General features: G+C 48.5%; 1 protein-coding gene across 5 annotated transcripts in view; it reads left to right on the forward strand.

The window, feature by feature from the left end:
• The window catches only part of LOC141160834 (putative methyltransferase DDB_G0268948), a 223,611-nt gene that overhangs the window by 173,432 nt on the left and 27,323 nt on the right, over positions 1-22,856 (forward strand). For 3 of the 5 annotated variants that reach the window (XM_073645628.1, XM_073645625.1, XM_073645627.1), the window contains one exon: positions 143-279. The exons of 1 other annotated variant lie outside the window; for it this stretch is intronic. In XM_073645628.1, coding sequence (XP_073501729.1) covers positions 143-279 — 137 coding nt within the window. The remainder of the gene's footprint in view (positions 1-142; positions 280-22,856) is intronic. One more of the 5 variants, XM_073645630.1, reaches the window with a different exon arrangement.

The following is a 22,856-nucleotide window of genomic DNA, read 5'->3' on the forward strand; positions in this document are numbered from 1 at the left end:
ATTGAACATTTACTGAATGTCACCGAGTGCTAAAACACACTTTGTTCTTACTATTGTTGTTTTACCATGTGAATTAAAAATATTTAACTTAGTGTCCTTGGCTCAATAAAATTTATCACAAGCACCTATTCTTCTCTTCCAGAATCACAGATATACCGGTCAAGATTCAGATCTCCATTCCAGAAATGATTGGATTCATTCAGTCAGTTGTTGGATTTCAGCAATTCAAAGAAGAAGATGTGAAAGGAGCAGAGCAATTTCTAACAAGTACAGAAAAAGGTGCAATATCAGTAATATATGAATTGACACTAAATTATTTTGACTAAATTCTAGAGCTGTACTGATAACTGAGAATTATATTTAAAGGGGTTGTCTGGGATGGATATAGCAGAGGTGTATCTAGGTCTTCTAGCACCCGGGGTAAGAATTCAGTTTTGCGCCCCCCCACGGCCCTTCCCCAGCACATGTGCAATTTGCACACTAAGGTCGCGGCTCCATTATAAATATTTTTTCTCAGGAGTGGGAGCCAAAATCAGGAGTGGGTGATAAATGCAGAATTGGTGACTTCTTTCTATTATACCTTTTCTCTGATTGTTCCTCACCTGGTTTTGTCACCCACTACTGAGATAAAATACTGACCGAATACTGACCAAATACTAGTGGGGCCTTAGTCACATGCCGAGGAGCTGCTATTCCTTAATCTCTCTGAGAGAAGCAGGAAGAAAAGCTCATTGTCACTTCACCGTAAGTATGAAAATCGCATATGAGTGAAGTGGCCATGCGATGACTGATGGAACCAGCAAGCAGAGCTGAGTCCTGACAGTGAGAATATTACACGCTGTCTGGATTGGCTACAGGGCTTCATTTTATAATTAATGGGCTCGTCCAGATTTGAGATGAAAGTCTGCAGTCATTGTGTGTGACTGCAGGATTCTAAATTCTCAGAGCGCATGCACTGCACACATTAAGGATTCTCCATTGACATGGCAACAGTGTACAGTCATGTATACTTCTGGCCACATTCCGACTAGACGTGTCCGGCCTCCCTCAATTCATTTTCATTGAGTGAGGCCACGCATGTCTAGTCAGCACATGACTGCATGTATACAAATCGCCGGCATGAGAATCCTGACACTGTGCAGTGCGCACTGTGAGAATTCATAAGTCTGCAGTCGCATAGAATGACTGCAGACTCATCATAAACGTGGACAACATCTTTAATGCTCCTAACATAAATAATAAAAAAAAAATGTCATCATCATAAAAAACATTTACATCCAGGTACCTTATAGATGACGCCATCTCTGGAGTTGTTCTCTTTCTTTTCTTCCTCTTGCCCAGACACCATGATGAGTTTTCACATCCACAGCCGTATCTGCAGACTTCCTTCTTCTCCGGTCTTCTGCAGAACATCCCCACACGATGCCCTGAAAGATAGCAGAGTCATTATAATGCTCCTAAATAAAAATATCTGCCATACGCTGAGCCCCTAAATGAATAATTGCCCCTCACTATATTCCCTGCACAAAATATCACCCCCACACAGTCCCTCTTATGGTGCTCTCTACATCGCCCTTTCTTTTCCATACTGGGCCCCCTCTTCACACTGTCCTCACACTGTGTCCCCCCTATAGGGCTCTGTCTCTATACTGTGCCCCCTCATAATGCTCCCCCTCCTTAGCATACTGTTCCCTCCTGGCTGTGACCTTACACTGTCCCCCCATGCTATCGCCCATCCACTACTCAGTCTCTATTCTGTGCCCACTCACACTTTTCTTCCCCCATACTGTCTCCTCACACTACTCCCCTCAAAAGTCTTCTTACACGTTTCTCCTACCTCCTAATATTTCCTCCTCACACATCAACCCCAACTCCCCATACTGTGTCCTCACACATCCCATCACCCTCGCTTCCCATACTGTGACCGCACATTTTCCTCCTCGCTAGTAATAATGTGTCTGCACCCACTCCCCACAGATTAAATCTCGCCTCCACACTGAATAAATATGGCCCCTGCAAAATTAATAGCCCCCCTGCACAATTAATAAATATGCCCCCTGCACAATTAATAAATTGCCCCTAAACAATAAATATGCCCCCCCTGCACAATTAATAGCTCCCCTGCACAATTAATAAATGGCCCCCTGCACAATTAATAAATAGCCCCCTGCATATGTAATAGCCCTCTGCACAATTAATAAATATGCCTCCCTGCACAATAAATACCCCTACTGCACAATTAATAAATATGCCACCCTGCACAATACCCCCTTGCACAATTAATAAATATTCCCCCCTGCACAATTAATACCCCCCTGCACAATAAATACCCCCTACACAATTAATAAATATGCTCCCCTGCACAATAAATACCCCTCTGCACAATCAATAAATATGCCGTCTTGCACAATTAATACCCCCCTGCACAATTAATAAATATGCCCCCTTGCACAATTGATAAATATGCCCCCTTGCACAATAAATACCCCCCTGCACAATAAATACCCCCCGTGCACAATTAATAACCCCCCTGCACAATAAATAAATCCCTCCCCCCCCCATCTGAATCTTCGGTGTCTTCAGCACCACAGGAGCACTTAACACCGTTGCTCTTCCCTCCTGTGGGCGTCGGCGAGTGACGTCAGCAGCATGATCATGCCGCGGTCGTACTCGATAACCGGGCAGACTGTCTGACGGGGGTATCACGGTGGCGATTGCCCAGTTCCGTGGCCTTGACCGGGCAAGTGAAAGGGGGGATTATTTATAGGGGATGATAGTTTATGGATGGTCCGTGACGCCAGCAGAGGTATCTGGCCAGGGATGGTCAGCGCTGCATATCGGGTTCCCAGGGGATAGAAGGTAGTGCAGCAAGGTAGATCACTCCCCTCAGCCAGAGCTGGCCCCTGGGGTGATGATGGGGGTTATGATGAGCAGTGAAGAAAGAAGGAAAGAGGCAGATTAAAGGGGTTGTTCGGTACTTTTTTTAAGTTGCCCAATGTATTCAGCATGTGGGCATAAGTATCTCTGTAAATACTTTGTGCTGCAGATAATGCCTGTGAGCGGCGCTATCACTGGCCGCCCACAGGCATCACGTGACCCCCGGCTGCAGCCAGTGCTGACATCTGCTGACGTCACGACAAGTTCAGGCTGCAGCCGTGGGTCCCTCTTCCGCGTTCCACCAGTGGCTGCTGGGTTGTGGGCGGGTTTATTCCCCTGCATCACACCCAGCATCCACCGCGCGCTCTCTTCATTCATTGGGAAAGCGCGCGGTGGATGCTGGGTGTGACATGGGAAATAACCCCGCCCACAACCCAGCGGCCACCGTGGGGACTCCAGCGCTGAGTCACGCCTCACTTGTCGTGACGTCAGCGTGGGGTCACGTGTTGCCTGTGGGTTACTGGTCCAGCCACCAGGTGGAATCAGTATGCCTTCCTTCTGCCCTTTATATTCAGATTCTCAGATGCTTGTGAGCTGATCTGTTCCTCTTTTTGCTCCCTTCTCTCTTTAGTTTTCTCAGCCAGCAGGCAGTGCAAGTGACGCGCCCCCTGGGCCGTGGGGTACCCGGTGCCGCGCCGGTAGATGCTGGGGGGATGTCACAGTGGCGGTGACCCGGTCCGTGACCCAGGGCGGTCAATAAAAAGGGGTTATTGATAGGGGATTTATAGTGATTGTATAAAGTTCGTGACGCCACCTGTGGTATGCAGATAAGGGAGCCGCTGCTGCGGAGCAGGTCCTCTGCAGCAGATGTTACTGCAGCAGGGATGGTGTGTCTCTCCACAGGTAGAGCTTAGGTCCAGGGCAGTGTAGATGTTATGGGTTATGCTGGGCATTGTAGTGCAGGGGTTGATGGCGCAGCAATAATCAGTCCACAACTTAATGGCGGTTTCCTCTTATCTTTACTGGTGGTGATTAGGCAAGCCGGGACTAGGGTACTGGCTAGAAGTGGAAGTTCGGGCAGCCTGGAAGCAAGTAAAGAATCCTCCTTGCCAGGTGAAGTTGGAGGCCTTCCCTTTCCACTAAACTCTTTGGCCCTGCTGCTTGTAGCTGTGCGGTGGCCCTCGTCCCTGAGTGCAACGTTTCTGTGCTCACCCGTATGGCAGGCAGCTCGGGCCTTTCTAGTGCGTCGCTCCCACGTGGCGGTGCTGGGCCCTCTGTGCTGCTGAGCCTCCGGGCATCTGATGGGGCCAGGAGACCTGCAGTCTCCTGCCCTCCGGTTTCTGCTGCTGGGCCTTCAGTGCCCAACAGCCTCGGACTCCCGTGTCTGGTTCTTCTGTGCTGGTTCTTCTGGGGTGAGCTGCCACGCAGCTCCAGTCCCCTGCTCCTCTCTCCTCGACGTCCTGACTTCAACTCCTCACACTAAGACTAACTAACCCTGCCTCCAGATCCCAGTTGCCAAGGGGAGGGTCTCCCCTTGCTGGTCTGGAGCCAGGAAAGTGTTGTATGTTTAGTAAAGCCTGATTAGGGGACCCCAGCTTGCTTCCAGGCATGGCATCACCTCTTGTGAGGGAGGCAATGCCACTGTGGCAACCGGACCCCTGGGGTGCCACACAAGCCTATCAGGGGAGTTGTGCTGTTTCTTACAGCTCCAGGCTCTCTATACTGCTGAGCTTTTTGAGTCTACATGTGACGCACCCCCTGGGCCGTGTGTGTGTGGGGATACCCAGAACCGGACCTTTTGTGGATGCTGGGGGTTGTAGTCCTTGCGTGGCGGGGACCCGTTCCCGTGGCTCAGGGTGGTCAACCCCAAATGGCGGTCTATTTATAGGGTTTTGTGATTAAATGTCCGACTACGCCACCCGTGGATTGCGGTCAGAGTGAACCTCCGCTGCAGGGCAGACCACTGAGGCTGGTGTTGTGGGTGCAGCTGAGGGTAGTATAACTCCGCACGGGAGGTGTATAGCCTCAGGGCAGTAAATAGGGATGTTGGTGGTGATGGTGCGTGGGAGCAGCAGTAACCACACGGAGTCTGTCTTGCAATTCAGGGTCTTTACTGTTGGTGGTATTAAGGGACCCGTCCGGAATACAGGTTAACAATGGAGGCTTGGTCAGTCTGAGAGCAACTGAGAAATCCCGCTGGTCAGGGGGAGTTTGTAGGCCTACCGTGCTGACTTCCCTCTTTCTTGGCTATCCCGCTGTAGTGTGGTGGTATCCCACGTCTCTGAGTGTACCGTGTTGTTCTCACCCGTAAGACTGGCGACTCGGGCCTTCCGTACTTCTCACCCATCCGGGGCAGTAGTAGTCCCTCTCGTGTGGCTAAGCCTCCGGGCTTCCTTGGGCCAGAGGACTTGAAGTCCCCTGCGTGGTGGTTTTCTGCTGCTGGGCTTATAACCCTCACAGCCTCGGACTCCAGTGTCCGGCTTTGTAAGTCTCTAGCCAGGACGAACTCTGCTAGCTCCCCTCCTGGCCTTGTGTTCCTCCTCTGCCTACAGGGACTCCTTAGCCTGCTGCTGACCTGTCCTTATCTGCAACTTCACTGGAACTTCTCTCTAACTTGTCTCCCCTCCCTGGACTGAGGCAGGAGGTGCTGCATGCTAATTGTCCCCAACCAGGGAACCTCCCACCTGCTCTCAGACATGACATTGCTGCCACTGTGGCGACCAGACCTGGGGTGCCACATTCTCCCCTACTGAAATTTAGTACTCCGGGACTAAACACATTTTGCAAAAACACAACAGGTAATAACAATACAGTAACATATATACAAGAAGTTTAGTCTTTTTAGGTCACCCAAGATGCACTTTGAGGGACCCGTCCCAAACCCTCCACGTAGGCCCTGGGGTGGCTACAGGGCTTTGATGATCCGGAGTTGCACCACGTCTTCAGCCACCTCCACGGGTTTTGTGTTCTGTGGTCGTCTTCAAAAGAGGGCACCTTACCAGGTGCAACTATGTACAAAGTTCAGTTCCGGTTATTCATTGTCCATAACCTGTTAGTCCATGAACCCTGTCGGGTAACTAGAAAAACATAATTAGTATGTAGGCAACAAACATTTTAACATTTGCAATATACAGGCATTTATATCACGTTTAGATTTAGATTTTCCAGCGAGCGGGTACCTGACCTTTAGTGCTCCTGTTGGACCTACGTAACCCACTGTCTGGTGGTACTCTATTCGGGTCCCCTGTTTCCACCCCCTGTGTACTGGGTGTGCTCGTGTCTGCACTAGAGGTGTTTGCAGATGTTACTGGTACGTTGGGCAGCTTTCTGCGTACTCTTTGGCTCGCCACGGGCATGGCAGGTTCACTAGTAGCAGAGGGTTCATTCTCCTGAGCTGCTGGTATGTACTCTTCTGCCTCCAGGGCCACTTGCTCTTCCAACACTATTTGCTCTTCTGCAGGCCCTTGAGGGGCTGGCTGGAGATAGGTAAGGACGGGTACCACTATAGCATTGTTGATTTGTGTACAGGACCGGGGAAATTCTCCGAGCACTGTACTGACAATATCTTCCCTTTCTTCTGCGGGTTGAGGGCTATCTTGGTCTTCATCAGCACTTTACAGCTGCTCGGGACACTTCTTCAGGTGGTCTCTGGAGACAGTGGCTGTGGTCTCTCCTCCATCCTTACTGATAACACATACCTTTGGGTTTTCATGGCTTGAGGGCAGTACGGTGTACGGGTCTTTCTCCCACTGGTCATCCAACTTGTGGAGCCGTCTCTTCCTCTTCAAGACCTGCTCTCCAGGTGCCAGGGGAGCAGCAGGAGCATGCTGGTTGTAATTCCTCTCTTGCTTGAGACAGATTTCGCTCCACACTCTCCTGTACTTTCCGGTACTGCTGCTGTCGCTCTGTGTCCCAGTCTGCTTCTGGTGAGGTGTCCTCGGGTGTCAGGACTCCCATCTCCAGGTCAATTGGCAGCTTACCAGGTCTTGCTCTCATTAGGTAAGCTGGGGTGCAGTTGGTAGAATTTACTGGGATATGGTTATACAAGTCCACCAGATCCGGCAGTTTCTTAGGCCACAGGCTGCGTTCCTCCAGGGGCAACGTCTTGAGCAGGTCTATTACTACCTGGTTCATTTTCTCACACATCCCGTTGGTTTGGGGGTGGTAAGGCGTTGTCCTTATCTTCTTGCAGCCATACAGGTTGCAGAATTCCTGGAAGACTTCAGCCTCGAACGCTGGACCTTGATCAGTCAACACTTGCTCTGGATACCCGTGTGGGCGGCAGAAATGCTGCTGAAAGGCTCTGGCGGCCGTCTGAGCTGTTAAGTCTTTGACAGGGACCGCCGCTAGGAACCGGGAGTAGTGATCTACGATTGTGAGGGCGTAGACATATCCCGATCTGCTTGGAGCCAGCTTTACGTGGTCCAGGGCCACCAGCTCAAGGGGCTGCTTTGTGATGATGGGCCGCAGGGGAGTCTTCTGGCTGGCGCGGTCCTTCCTCCTTAGGTTGCACGGGCCACAGTCTCTGCACCATCTCTCTATAGCCCCTCTCATGCCTACCCAGAAGAACCGTTCACTTAACAGGAACTCCAACTTCTTCCATCCAAAGTGCCCTGCTCCGTCATGGTATGCTTCTAGGACCATAGCCGCATCCCGCCTTGGGACCACTACCTGCCAGGTCAGCTCATGTGTTCGAGAGTTGACGGTTCTGCGGCACAGCCTCCCCTTGTAGAGAAACAGCTTGCTCCTTTCCTTTTACAGCTGTTTGGTTTCTTCTGGAGCATCCGGATCAAGGTGGGCATCAGCCTGGGTCAGCATCTCTTTCACCAGGTGGACTGTGGGGTCAATATCTTGTGTCTCTGCCCAGCCATGGTGGGGTAAGGGATTGAACGTAGCGGTAGCAGAGCACCTCTCCTTTACGCAGTGGGAACACTGGGTGATCCCATGACGGTGGAATGCAGGGAGTTCAATTTCTTCCAGTTCTTCTGGATCCTCTCCACCATCCTGCAAGTGAGGCATTCTGGACAATGCATCTGCGTTGGCATTTGCGCGCCCTGTCCGGTATTTGATAGTAAATTCATAATTGGACAGCCGGGCCATCCATCTCTGCTCTAGGGCACCAAGTCTTGCAGTGTCCAGGTGTGTCAACGGGTTGTTGTCCGTGTACACAGTGAACTTAGAAGAAGCCAGGTAATGCTTGAAGCGTTCGGTGACTGCCCACACCACTTCCAGTAACTCTAGCTTGAAGGAGCTATAATTCTCAGGGTTTCTCTCTGTGGGTCTCAGCTTTCTGCTAGCATAAGCAATTACCCGTTCTCTGCCCTGCTGGGTCTGGGACAGTACGGCTCCTAGCCCCACGTTACTGGCGTCGGTGTGGAGGATAAAAGGCTGGCCGTAATCAGGGTAGGCCAGGATCTCATCCCCCGTGAGGGCCATCTTCAGCTGGCGGAAAGACTCCTCCTCCAACTTGTCCCACTTAAAGGGCGGCTTCTGACTTTTAGTCTTTGACTGACCTAACAGGAGGTCCTGCATAGGGGCTGCCATTTTGGTGAACCCGGAGAAGAATCTTCGGTAGTAGCCTACCAACCCGAGGAACTGCCGCACTTCCTTTATGCTGGAGGGTCTTGGCCAGTCCTTAATCACCGTGATCTTGTCTGGGTCTGGGCCTACTCCGTCAGCACTCACCACGTGTCCCAGGTACTGTACTTTTGGCTTCAGTAGATGACACTTGGAGGGTTTCACCTTTAGGCCGAAGCCTGCCAGGGCATCGAACACCTCTGCCAGGTGCTTTAGATGGTCCTCATAGGTCTTGGAATACATGATGACATCATCCAGGTAGAGTTGGACCGTCTCGAAATTTCTGTGCCCCAGACAGCACTCCATCAGCCTCTGGAAGGTCCCTGGTGCGTTGCAGAGTCCGAACGGCATACAGTTGAATTCACTGAGACCCATCGGGGTGGTGAAGGCGGTCTTCTCCTTGTCTTACTCTGCTACAGGAACCTGCCAGTACCCGCTAGTGAGATCCAAAGTAGAGAAGTTAGCAGATTTTAATGCAGCCAAAGACTCCTCTATCCTAGGTAACGGGTACGCATCTTTGTGTGTTATTCTGTTGACCTTTCTATAATCTACACACATCCTCATCATGCCATCTTTCTTTTTTACAAGAACTAGATGAGCTGCCCAGGGGCAACAGCTATCCCTGATCACCCCAGCCTTCTTCATTTCTCGTAACATACCCTTGGCATTCTGATAGTGTGAAGGGGGTACAGGCCAGTATCTCTCTTTTAAGGGTGGATGGTCTCCTGTGGGGATGTGGTGTTCTACCCCCTTTACTTGCCCAAAGTCTAGCGGGTGTTTGCTAAAAACTGTTTCGTACTCCTGAACCACCCGGTAGACTCCCTGTTTGTGGTGTGAGGGAGTGGAGTCGGTGCCCACATGCAGTTTCTGACACCAGTCCTCCATTTGTTTCTTGGAGCCGTTACCCTCCTCTGGTTGAGATGGAGGCAAGGGTTCCACGGCCTTTACAGAGTTTTGGTTAACGGTGAACAATTTGGCTAGAGTGGCATACCGGGGCACATATTTAGGATGCGGACGGGTACCCTCCCATTACGGACATCAACCACCCCCCGTGCTGTCAAAATGGTGGGCCTACTGTCTGAGTAAACGGGTTCTACCATAGCTTGGTAGTCTCTACCTCTTAACCCGATTGCAGTCCGGCACCAGATCATCATTTCGCTTTTTGGGGGCATGGCGATAGGGAATGGGTCACTCATCCTAACGCTACCAATCTCACCTCCAGACAGTTCTACCTGTTGCCGCTTCATCAGGGCTCTGATCTCTTTTTGTAAGACACGCTGCTGGCTGGTGCTGGCATTCATTGCAACCTGCTGTAATATAACAATTATCTCTGAAAGACAATTTTCAATAACGTTAGTACCCAAGGTTATTTTAGGGTGACGTTCACGACGGTCAATGTCCACAATAATCAGTCCTTGCGCCGGTAGTTCAACTTTACCAATTTTGATGGTCACCTCCTTGAACCCCACCTGCGGCATGGGCTGACCATTGCTGGCGATGATGCTCAGGTCATTATCTGGGTAGCGAGTAATATCCGTGTCATTCCAGTACCGCTTGAAAAGTACATAGGGGATGGTGGTTACCTGTGACCTGGTGTCCAACAGCGCACTCATGGGAATGCCATCCAGTACCACAGGCAAGACCGGTCGTCCCCCCACATACTTGTCACGCCAGTTTGACGGGCCTGATGATCTTACACCTGGGGGTTGGCCCTCTGCCCCAGGTTGGGCTCGTTTAAATTACAGTACTTCGCAATATGTCCTGGCTCGCTGCAGCAGCGGCAGATGGGTTGTCCATCCTTGTCGTAGCTGTCCGTTGGCTTCCCTCTCGACGGTGGGATCCTCTTCTGTCGGCGCCATGGGACTTCCTCCGGACTGGTAGCCAGCTGGATCTTTCCTGGAGAGGATACCTGTAATGACTGCACAGTCCTGGTTAGTGCGGCAACGCTTTTGGTCAGTTCTTGGACCTGATGGTGCAGGTCTGTAGACGGGGTACTATTCGTAGTCTGTGCATTGGCTCCTGCAGGTTCTATAGACTGGGGCGCCGCCTCCTGGTAATAAGTGATAGCAGGGCGCCTGGAGGCCGCAATGCCACCGGGTGCGGGTTCTCGGAGTACCCGGATGGCTCTGTCCTTAAACTGTGCAAAGTCTAACGTAGGGTTCTGCAGGGCCATTAGGCGTAACTGGGTTCGGTGGGCACTGGACAGCAGACCCTCAATGAATTGTTCAGTCAGCAGTTTATCTGCATTCCGCACACTGTCAGGGTCTGCCTGCTTAATGGCTCTCAGGGCCTCTTGCAAATTCAAAGTATAGTCTCTTATACTGTCTTGGGCCCGCTGCTTGCACCCATAAAATCTCATTTTGATCTCTGATGAGGTGCGGGTATCAAAAGTGTCCTTTAGACGGGCTAAAATCTCCTTCACGGTTCCCTTGTCCCTGAGTGACCAGGACTTTACTTCTCGTTGGGCCGCGCCGGTTAACTGGCCTATCAGTATGCTTACTTTTTGTTCCTACGTCAGGGGGTACATTTTGAATAGGCTATACAGTCTCTCTTTAAAGTCGCTCAGGGTATGCGACTCCCCTGAGTACTGGGGCAACCAGGCCGCTCTGGGGATATAAGGCATCGTAAGCGGCATTACTGCGGCAGCGGCCGCGCTGGCGGTGGCAGTTCCCTCTGCTTCCGACATCTTCTTCCCCCCTAGTCAACCGTGGCCTACCTTCCATTGCTTTTCTTCTGTAGGCCGTGGCTCCGCTGTTGACCGTCGGGGTTGAGGACCTTGCGTCGCGTCCTGGCGATTTTTGTGATTAAATGTCCGACTACGCCACCCGTGGATTGCGGTCAGAGTGAACCTCCGCTGCAGGGCAGACCGCTGAGGCTGGTGTTGTGGGTGCAGCTGAGGGTAGTATAACTCCCCACGGGAGGAATATAGCCTCAGGGCAGTAAATAGGGATGTTGGTGGTGATGGTGCGCGGGAGCAGCAGTAACCACACGGAGTCTGTCTTGCAATTCAGGGTCTTTACTGTTGGTGGTATTAAGGGACCCATCCGGAATACAGGTTAACAATGGAGGCTTGGTCAGTCTGAGAGCAACTGGGAAATCCCGCTGGTCAGGGGGAGTTTGTAGGCCTACCGTGCTGACTTCACTCTTTCTTGGCTATCCCGCTGTAGTGTGGTGGTAGCCCACGTCTCTGAGTGTACCGTGTTGTTCTCACCCGTAAGACTGGCGACTCGGGCCTTCGGTACTTCTCACCCCTCCGGGGCAGTAGTGGTCCCTCTCGTGTGGCTGAGCCTCCGGGCTTCCTTGGGCCAGAGGAGTTGAAGTCCCCTGCATGGTGGTTTTCTGCTGCTGGGCTTATAACCCTCACAGCCTCGGACTCCAGTGTCCGGCTTTGTAAGTCTCTAGCCAGGATGAACTCTGCTAGCTCCCCTCCTGGCCTTGTGTTCCTCCTCTGCCTACAGGGACTCCTCAGCCTGCTGCTGACCTGTCCCTATCTGCAACTTCACTGGAACTTCTCTCTAACTTGTCTCTCTAACCCTGCCCCAGATCCAGTTTATAAAGGGCAGATTTCTCCCCTCCCTGGACTGAGGCAGGAGGTGCTGCATGCTAATTGTCCCCAACCAGGGAACCTCCCACATGCTCTCAGACATGACATTACTGCCACTGTGGTGACCAGACCTGGGGTGCCACACATGCGTGACCAGCAGATTTGTAATCCTCTGGTCTCCAGACTTGGCTGCCGGCGCTTGCAATCCCCTGAATAGCCCAGGACTCTGGTGTCCTCCTCTCAGCATGAGCCTGGGGTGAGCCTTCCCAAAACACTCTGACCCCCCAGAGCTCTTGTTTCCTTTGCTACTTCTCCGTTCACTGCCTCACACTCTACTGCTCCTACTCTTCACTCTCCCCAGCCAGAAGAGGATGTCACTCCCTAAAACTAGGAGCTTGTGCTCCCCCTTCTGGTCAGGGATCAGGCCTGTGTGTGTATGCATGGTTACCTGATGTAGGGAGCGCCATTTACCTCCAGACATGATATCACCCCCGATAAGGAGGTGATACCATTGTGGCTGCCGGACCGCAGGGGCGCCACATTTCACCCTAGTGAATCACAGTACTTCCCGGACTGTAAAGACATAAAATACAGGGTATTGGTAAATAACATAAACATTTTCACAATAACAAATCACACCTTTCCTTCTGGAAGGCACTCTAATTGAACAAATAACATGGCATGAAATCATAAAAACATTGTAAAAAAATCAAACAGTGCATTGTAGTGCATTGGTGGATTACCGCCCCAAACCACCTTTTAATTTGAGGTATCGTCCCTGGGTATGGCTACAAGACACACAGACCGTATTTGCATATTTTCTTTGTTTTTTTTTTAGTTCTCCCTGGAACTACGAAGGCGCGGCGTGACTCTCGCCACGACACGTTAAGGCAAAAAGAAAGAAAAGAGCAATAGTCCCCGAAAGGTGCATTTAGTACAGTACTCAGCCAGTACATTAGTCCACCTTTGGGTACACTTAGTTTAGCTTATAAGTCCCTACAATATTCTTTGTAGGCAAATTAAGCGTATTGGTTACTGGGTCTCACATTAGTCCATGTGGGCGCAAACCTTTTCAACATTTCTAAACAACGTTACAATAAAGCACACTTTAACGTATGTACAGGTTTATAGAGTGTTCTATGTGTCCTTTCTATAGCGACTAGAGATTTTTCCTTGTGTGCTATGCTGTGACTTGCGCACTATGGGGATACTTGGCAGCTTTCTGCGACTCTTTGAGTTTACCTTAGGTACGACAGGCTCACTGCCGACAGGAGACAAATTCTCTTCATCCGAAGCAGTTAAAGTGTCTGTTGCTAGGGTTAATCGCTCTTCTTCTTGAGGATTTGCTGTCTCTGATGTGTCTGCCGTGGTCAACTGCGGGAATGTTAGTACTGGCACTACTACTGCATTGTTTACTTGTGTCCAGGACTGGGGAAATTCACCTAGGATTGTGTGAACCTTTGCTTCAGTCTCTTCTATTTGCTGAGGAACTTCTGGACTTCCATCTTTCTTGCACAATTGAACTGGGCACACTTTCAGATGATCTCTGGATACAGTAGCAGAGGTTTTTCCTCCGTCCTTGGTGATGAAGCACACTTTGCTATTGTCAAAGTTGCTTGGTAGAACTATGTAGGGTTCAGGTTCCCACTGATCATCTAGCTTATGTGTTCTTCTTTTCCTTTACAACACTTGCTCTTCTGGTAACAAAGGAGTGTCAGGGGCATGTTGATTGCAGTCTTTCTCTTGTTTTTTCCGGGCCTGCAACAGGCTTTCTTCAACACACTGCTGGACTTTGCAGTACTGTAGTTGTTTCTCAGTATCCCAGTCTCTATCTGGCTGGCTAGGTATGTTTTGTGGTGTTAGGACACCCATCTCCATGTCGATGGGGAGTTTACCTGGTCTTGCTCGCATCAAGTAAGCCGGGGTGAAGTTAGTCGATTTTGTAGGAATGTGGTTATACATCTCAAATAGGTCTGGTAACTTCTCAGGCCATTGGTTGCGCTCTTTTAGCGGTATTATCTTTAGCAAGTCGGTCACCACCTGGTTCATTTTCTCGCACAGGCCGTTACCTTGCGGATGGTACAGTGTTGACCGGATCTTCTTACAGCTATACAGGGTGCAGAATTCTTGGAAGACCTCTGCTTCGAAAGCTGGACCTCTGTCTGTCAAGAATTGTAACCGTGGGGTCTGCAGAAGTACTCTTGAAAGGCCTTGGCAGTTTTTCTTGCCGTCTGATCTTTTATTGGCACCACCACTAGGAAGCGTGATTAGTGGTCCACTAGAGTCAAGGCATAGGTGTATCCTGACCAACTCGGGGACAATTTCACGTGGTCTAGAGCCACTATTTTGAGTGGTTGTTTGTTGATGATGGGCTTCAAGGGGGCCCTCTGGCTGTTGCGATCTTTTCTTCTGAGGTTACATGGGCTACATTCTCTACACCACTTTTCAATGGACCGTCTCATACCCATCCAGAAGAAGCGAGCACGGATGACGACTTCTAACTTCTTCCATCCAAAGTGTCCTGCCTGGTTGTGATAGGCTTCAAGGACCATTGGTATATCCTTTCTTGGGACCACGATCTGCCACGCCAGCTCATGCGTACGGGAGTTGATAGTCCTTCGGCTCAGTTTGCCTTCATAGAAGAACAACTTCTTCCTTTCCTTTCACAGCTGTAAGACTTCTGGTGGTGCATCAGGAGTGGGAGATGAATCAGCTGTCCCAAGCAATTCCTTCACCATGCGGATGGCTGGATCGCTGTTCTGTATCTCTGCCCAACCATGATGAGGTAGTGGATTGAGAGAGAACTCTTGGACTGCTGAGCGCTTGTTATTCACGCAGTGGGAGCATTGGGAAGTTTCCTGGCGATGGAATGCTTGCATCTCGATCTCTTTCAGGCCTGACGGGTCTTCTTCCGAGTCTGGAGTGTTCGCATTGTGGGATAAGGCATTGGCGTTGGCATTTTTGTTACCAGCTCGATACTTAATGACGAATTCATAGTTGGACTACCGAGCCATCCACCGTTGCTCTAAGGCACCGAGCTTTGCAGTCTCCAGATGCATCAGCGGGTTCTTGTTGGTGTAGATGATGAACTTGGAAGAGGCGAGGATGCGTGGTTACCTGATGTAGGGAGCTCCATTTACCTCCAGACACGATATCACCCCCGTTAGGGAGGCGATGCCATTGTGGCTGCCGGATCACAGGGGCGCTACAATCACATGACCTGATCATACTGCTGACGTCGCTCTACGCCGACGGTCAGAGCTTCAATTGTACAATCACTGGGAGCCAGCACACTGCAGCTTCTCTGAGCGGGCTGTCAGCTTGACGCCTGCTCAGAGAACGGCTGAATGCCGATCCGGGGGGCGGCAGAATGCTGCCGCTGGGGGGGGGACACCTCGGACCGCCCATTAGGCCACCTGACTGCTCCCCCCTGCCGGCTGCGCCCGGGGCACATGCCCTGCCTGCCTCCCCTAGATATGCCCCTGGGATATAGGATCAGTCATCAATATAAGATCAATCAGCTGATATCTGCTCTGGAAGAGGTCTACAAGGTGTTTAGTGATCAACGTGAACAAGCATTGTTAAAAACGCCTGATTATCCTGCTGTATAAACAGGCTGCCGATCATCCAACGAGCAATCAGAACACTCGTTCATCAGGTGAAACTATCTTTTGTGCAGCACCTGTGTAAACCTGGCGGTGCATCATCCTGTGTAAACAGAACTCGCGCTGCAAAAAACCATGGCAGCCTATGTACACTGAGCGATCTATACAGATCAGTGAGCATCATTTACTTTGGTCTGCCTTGTAAACTTTCAAACGATCGGTGGTCGTATCGTGCCGCTAGTCAGTCCTAGTAAACGGATTTTTAGTGATGCATTGAGAGGGATACTACAGTTTAGTAGCCGCTGCCGAGAACTGCAGATTTATCTCCCATTCATCTTTATGTCAGTGCTCGACAGCCCCTTTAATCGGAGCAGTTACTTTGCTGTGGTAGCTTCTAATAGATTCATGTATTTTCTTTCTAGGAATACAATGGTGTTTCAGGGTATATTTCTGTGGTCTTCATCGGGTATTATAGAGCCAGGCTCTTGGTGCTAGCAGGGCCAGCATTAGGGGCAGGCAGACTAGGCATCTGTCTAGGGCCCCCACTCTCCCAGGGGCCCCCAGCCTGTGGCGTGCCGCTAATAGCAGCACACCATGCGGCTGCTATAGGTCACTTGAATCAAAGGGGGCCAGTGCCAGTGCCGCTCCCCCTCTCCCGCATCGTGTATTCAACTGTATTGACATCATAGATGCCGATACTGTTGAAAGCAATGATGGAGGAGGAAGCGTCATGTTACGTTTCCTCTCCCATCATTACCCCTCTTCCTCTGACACAGTGGCGTGATGATGCCATTTCATCGCACGCCGGGCAGTGGAGCTGCTGAGACATGCTGCAGAGACCGGGGGAACGAGGAGAGGTAAGTATGTATTTATTTATTTTTTGCATCAGTGAGTAAATGATGGCCATAATACTGGAGTAGTGTGGGCCTGCATTATACTGTATGGGGGTCAGCATTATACTATGAGGGCATATGGTGCTGCATTATACTGTATGTGGGGGCTGCATTATACTATATGGGGGCTACATTATATTGTATGTGCCTGCATTATACTGTATGGGGGGCAGCATTATACTATGAGGGCATATGGCGCTGCATTATACTGTATGTGGGGGCTGCATTATACTATATGGGGGCTACATTATATTGTATGGGCCTGCATTATACTGTATGGGGGGCTGCATTATACTCTATGGGGGCTGCATTCTACTATATGCGGCTGCATTATACTGTATGGGGGCTGCATTATACTCTATGGGGCTGCATTATACTTTATGGGGGCTGCATTATATTATATGGGCCTGTGTTATACTATATGGCTGTTACATTATATTATATGGGGTCTACATTATATTATATGGGGGTTGCATTATACTACAGTGGTGGCCAAAAGTATTGGCACCCCTGCAATTCTGTCAGATAATGCTCAGTTTCTTCCTGAAAATGATTGCAATCACAAATTGTTTGGTCTTATTATCTTCATTTAATTTGCTTGCAAGGAAAAAACACAAAAGAGAATGAAGCAAAAATCAAATCATTGATCATTTCACACAAAAATTCCAAAAATGGGCCGGACAAAAGTATTGGCACCCTCAACCTAATACTTGGTTGCACAACCTTTAGCCAAAATAACTGCGAACAACCGCCTCCGGTAACCATCAATGAGTTTCTTACAATGCTCTGCTGGAATTGTAGACCATTCTTCTTTGGCAAACTGCTCCAGGTCCCTGATATTTGAAGGATGCCTTCTCCAAACTGCCATTTTGAGATCTCTCCACAGGCGTTCTATGGGATTCAGGTCTGGACTCATTGCTGGCCACCTTAGAAGTCTCCAGTGCTTACTCTCAAACCATTTTATAGTGCTTTTGGAAGTGTGTTTTGGGTCATTGTCCTGCTGGAAGACCCATGACTCTGAGGGAGACCCAGCTTTCTCACACTGGGCTCTACATTATGCTGCAAAATTTGTTGGTAGTCTTCAGACTTCATAATGCCATGCACACGGTCAAGCAGTACAGTGCCAGAGGCAGCAAAGCAACCCCAAAACATCAGGGAACCTCCGCGATGTTTGACTGTAGGGACCGTGTTCTTTTCTTTGAATGCCTCTTTTTTTTCCCCTGTACACTCTATGTTGATGCTTTTTGCCAAAAAGCTCTACTTTTGTCTCATCTGACCAGAGAACATTCTTCCAAAACGTTTTAGGCTTTCTCAGGTAAGTTTTGGCAAACTCCAGCCTGACTTTTTTATGTCTCGGGATAAGAAGTAGGGTCTTCCTGGATATCCTACCATACAGTCCCTTTTCATTCAGACGCCGACGGATAGTATGGGTTGACACTGTTGTACCCTCGGACTGCAGGGCAGCTTGAACTTGTTTGGATGTTAGTCGAGGTTCTTTATCCACCATCCGCACAATCTTGTGTTGAAATCTCTCGTCAATTTTTCTTTTCTGTCCACATCTAGGGAGGTTAGCCACAGTGCCATGGGCTTTAAACTTCTTGATGACACTGCGCACGGAAGACACAGGAACATTCAGGTCTTTGGAGATGGACTTGTAGCCTTGAGATTGCTCATGCTTCCTCTCAATTTGGTTTCTCAAGTCCTCAGACAGTTCTTTGGTCTTCTTTCTTTTCTCCATGCTCAATGTGGTACACACAAGGACACAGGACAGAGGTTGAGTCAACTTTAATCCATGTTAACTGGCTGCAAGTGTGATTTAGTTATTGCCAACACCTGTTAGGTGCCACAGCTAAGTTACAGGTGCTGTTATTACACGAATTAGAGAAGCATCACATGATTTTTCAAACAGTGCCAATACTTTTGTCCACCCCCTTTTTTAGGTTTGGTGTGGAATTATATCCAATTTGGCTTTAGGCCAATTCTTTTTGTGTTTTTTCATTGAAGACAAATTAAATGAAGATAATAATACCAAAGAATTTGTGATTGCAATCATTTTCAGGAAGAAACTGAGTATTATCTGACAGAATTGCAGGGGTGCCAATACTTTTGGCCACCACTGTATATAGGGGCTACATTATATTATATGGGGTATACATTATATTATATGGGGGCTGCATTATACTGTATGGGGGCTACATTATATTATATGGAGGCTGCATTATACTGTATGGGGCTTCATTATATTATATGGGGCTTCATTATATTATATGGGGGCTACATTATATCATATGGGGGCTGCTGTCACTGGTGTGTCGGGTGTTACAGACCGTCGCTCTGGATCTGGCTGCAGAAGATCACTGTGTTTGGCATTGCAGACACCTTCTTAATCCTTCTTACTTTAAGGCCATGTGCCCACGTAGCGTTTTTGCAGCGTTTTTACCGCTGCGAAAACGCTTGCAAAACAGGCTGCCATGCAAAGCAATATGAATTCGGATGTGCTGTGTACATGATGCGCTAATTTGCGCGCCGAATTCGCATTGCGTTGCAAAACGCAGCATGACCATTTCTAATGCGACTACGCTGCAAATTCGCGGCCATTGAGGAACATTGATTCGCAGCAAACCCTTAGGTATATTATTAGGTAAATTCAATGGCTGCGAATTTTCAGCGCAATCGCGGTGCGTGTGGTACCCGGGATGAAGAGGAGACTACAACTCCTCTTCATCCCGGCTACCACGCGGTGAAAAAAAGAAATAAAAAAGTTAAAAATAAACAAAACCTGTATATTCACCTCTCCGGCGGCCCCCGGTCTGTTCTCTGGTCTCCTCCAGTCTGCTCCCGGCCACGTCCTCTCTGCTTGGCATCCCGCTGTGTACTGTCAGGACCTGCGGTGACGTCATTTAGTCAGCTGATGGTCACGCGACCGCTGACGTCGGCGGTCAGGTGATGGTCGCGTGACCATCAGCTGACTAAATGACGTCACCGCATGTCCTGAAAGTACACTGCGGGACGGCAAGGAGAGAGAACGTGGCAAGGAGCAGACTGGAGGAGACCGGAGAGGTGAGTATACAGGTTTTTTTTTATTTTTAACGTTTTAATTCTCTTTTTTTTACTATAGATGCTGCATTTAAAGCATCTAAGTTGTTCACACATTATAAATCCATGCCGGTTGCATGGATTTATATTGTGTGACCAACTTGTCAAGCACTTTTCCAAGTGATGCTCAAAATCGCTTGGAAAACTGCTTGAAAAAACGCATGCGAAAACGCATGTAAAAACACTGAAAAAAACCTTCTCTCTGGTAGAAAAAACGCATCTAAATCTGCATGCGTTTTTTTCTGCCAGAGAGAGGCAAAAACGCTCTGCATCAAATCTGCTACGTGGGCACATAGCCTGAAACCCAGGGACGACCTCCCTCCTGCTTTCAATTGACACACCCTTGCAGGAAAACGCATGTAAAAACGCTGAAAAAACGCTTCTCTCTGGCAGAAAAAACGCATCTAAATCTGCATGCGTTTTTTTCTGCCAGAGAGAGGCAAAAACGCTCTGCATCAAATCTGCTACGTGGGCACATAGCCTGAAACCCAGGGACGACCTCCCTCCTGCTTTCAATTGACACACCCTTGCAGGGGAGTTAAAAACTCTGTTTGCTGCAGGGAATCACTGGTAATATTTCTATTTACCTTGGCTTTGGCTTGGAGCACTAGCAGTCGGCTAGCTTCTTCTCTGGTGTCCTTGGAGGACAGTTGGCGTTTCTCCTCTGCCGTCTGCTCAAGCTAAGTTATCCCCTTTGTTTGTCTACCTTGTTGTCTTTAGTTTGCAGTGGGGCCTGACCAGTGCTCACCCCTTCCCCTCCTTATCTAGGACCTAGCTCTAGGGATAAACAGGGCTTAAGTTTCCAGCTTGGCGATTTGGTGTGCAACCAATATAGGGACAGTAGGATAGGCAGGGTGTTATTAGATTTGCCTAGGGGTCTCCACTCCCCCTTTTCCTACTGTTTGGGCATCCTTTCCCTCTTCCCTTCGTGTTGCGCTTAGTCTTCCCCACATCTTGCGTGATAGATGCTTTATACTATATGCGGCTGCATTAAACTGTATAGGGCCTGCATTATACTATATGGGGGCCTGCATTATACTGTATGGAGGCAGCATTATACTATATGGGCCTGCGTTATACTATATGGGGGTTACATTATATTATATGGCGTCTACATTATATTATATGGGGGTTGCATTATACTATATGGGCCTGCATTATACTACATGGGGTCTACATTATATTATATAGGGGCTGCATTATACTGTATGGGGCTTCATTATATTATATGGGGGCTACATTATATTATATGGGGGCTACATTATACTATATGGGGCTGCATTATACTATATGTGGGCTACATTATATTCTATGGAGCTGCATTATACTAGATGGGGGCTACATTATACTCTGTGGGGGCTGCATTATACTCTGTGGGGGGCTGCATTATACTCTAAGGTGGTGGCACTATACTCTGTGGGGCAGCATTGTATTCTATCAAGGACTATAGGCTGTGTATTATACTGTATGTACTATATGGGGGCTGCATTATACTGTATCAAGAACTATAGGGCACATTATACTATGTGTACTATATGGAGGCTGCATTATACTGTATGGAGGGCTATGGGGAGTGCATTATACTGTGGGGAGTGCATTGAACTATATGGAGGACAATGGGGAGTGTATTATACTATATGGAGGACTATAGGATGCATCGTACTATATGGAGGACATAGGGGTGCATTATACTATAAGGAGGACTATGGGTGTGCATTATACCTTATGGAGGACTATATGGTGTGCATTATGCTGTATGGATGAATATGGGGTGTATTATACTGTATAGAGGACTATGGGGTGTGCAATATTCTATATGGAGGACTATGGGGCGCATTACATTATATGGAGGGCTATGGGGTGTAATATACTAAACTAGCAAAATGCTGCCTATTCATCGAGTGATTGGATTGTTTATGCTGGAACAAAAATCATTGTTCTCAGCAGCACATCTCCTTGAGAAAACTACAGCAGTGCTGCTGATAACATGATACTGTTTGGGGACAGATTGATCAACTATTGATTGTTCTGTGCCCATCATTCTTCCTCAGCAGTTGTAAAGAGGCCGGGAAACAAGCGTCGAACAACTTCAATATTGTTGTTTAACGGCCTGAACTCAGCGCATGTAAATACAACCAAAATGTTTCTGTGTGATGGTGCAATATGTTAACATTTGTGGCCCCACTTTAAAATTTTGCCCAGGGCCCCACTTTGTCTAAAACCGGCCCTGGGTGGCAGTAAGAAGTCTATTTATTTTACTCACTTACAGTGGGGGAAATAAGTATTTGATCCCTTTCTGTTATTGTAAGTTTGCCCACTGACAAAGACATGAATAGTCTATAATTTTAAGGGTAGGTTAATTTTAACATTGAGAGATAGAATATCCCCAAAAAAATCAAGAAAATCACATTGTATAAATTAGATATTTTTTTTTGCATTTTGCAGAGAGATATAAGTATTTGATCCCTCTGGCAAACAACACTTAATACTTGGTGGCAAAACCCTTGTTGGCAAGCACAGTAGTCAGACGTTTTTTGTAGTTGATGATGAGGTTTGCGCACATGTGAGGAGGAATTTTGGTCCACTCTTCTTTACAGACCATCTCTATATCATTAAGATTTTGAGGATGTCACTTGGCAACTCGGAGCTTCAACTCCCTCCATAAGTTTTCTATGGGATTAAGGTCTGGAGACTGGCCAGGCCAGTCGATGTCGATTGACAGTCATTTTGTATTTCTTCCATTTTCTTACTATTGCACCAACAGTTGTCTACTTCTCACCCAGCGTCTTACTTATGGTTTTGTAGGCCATTCCAGCTTTGTGCAGGTCTATGATCTTGTCCCTGACATCCTTAGATAGCTCTTTGGTCTTGCCCATGTTGTAGAGGTTAGAGTCTGACTGATTAATTAAGTCTGTTGATAGGAGTCTTTTATAGAGGTGACTATGTAAGACAGCTATCTTTAATGCAGGTAATGAGTTAATTAGGAGTGTCTAACTGGTCTGTAGGAGCCAGAACTCATAATTGTTTGTAGGGGATCAAATACTTATTTCACACTGCAAAATGCAAAAAATGTATCAAATTTATACAATGTGATTTTCTTGAAATTTTTTGGGATATTCCATCTCTCAATGTTAAAATGAATCTACCCTTAAAATTATAGACTGTCCATGTCTTTGTCAGTGGGCAAAATTACAAAAACAGCAAGGGATCAAATACTTATTTCCCCCACTGTATATGGCCCGAATAATGCTCCAGCGATTCACA

Source organism: Phyllobates terribilis, unplaced genomic scaffold (assembly GCF_046119375.1).
Source record: "Phyllobates terribilis strain yellow unplaced genomic scaffold, ASM4611937v1 Scaffold_9__5_contigs__length_417890890, whole genome shotgun sequence".
NCBI classification, from domain to species: Eukaryota; Metazoa; Chordata; class Amphibia; order Anura; family Dendrobatidae; genus Phyllobates; species Phyllobates terribilis.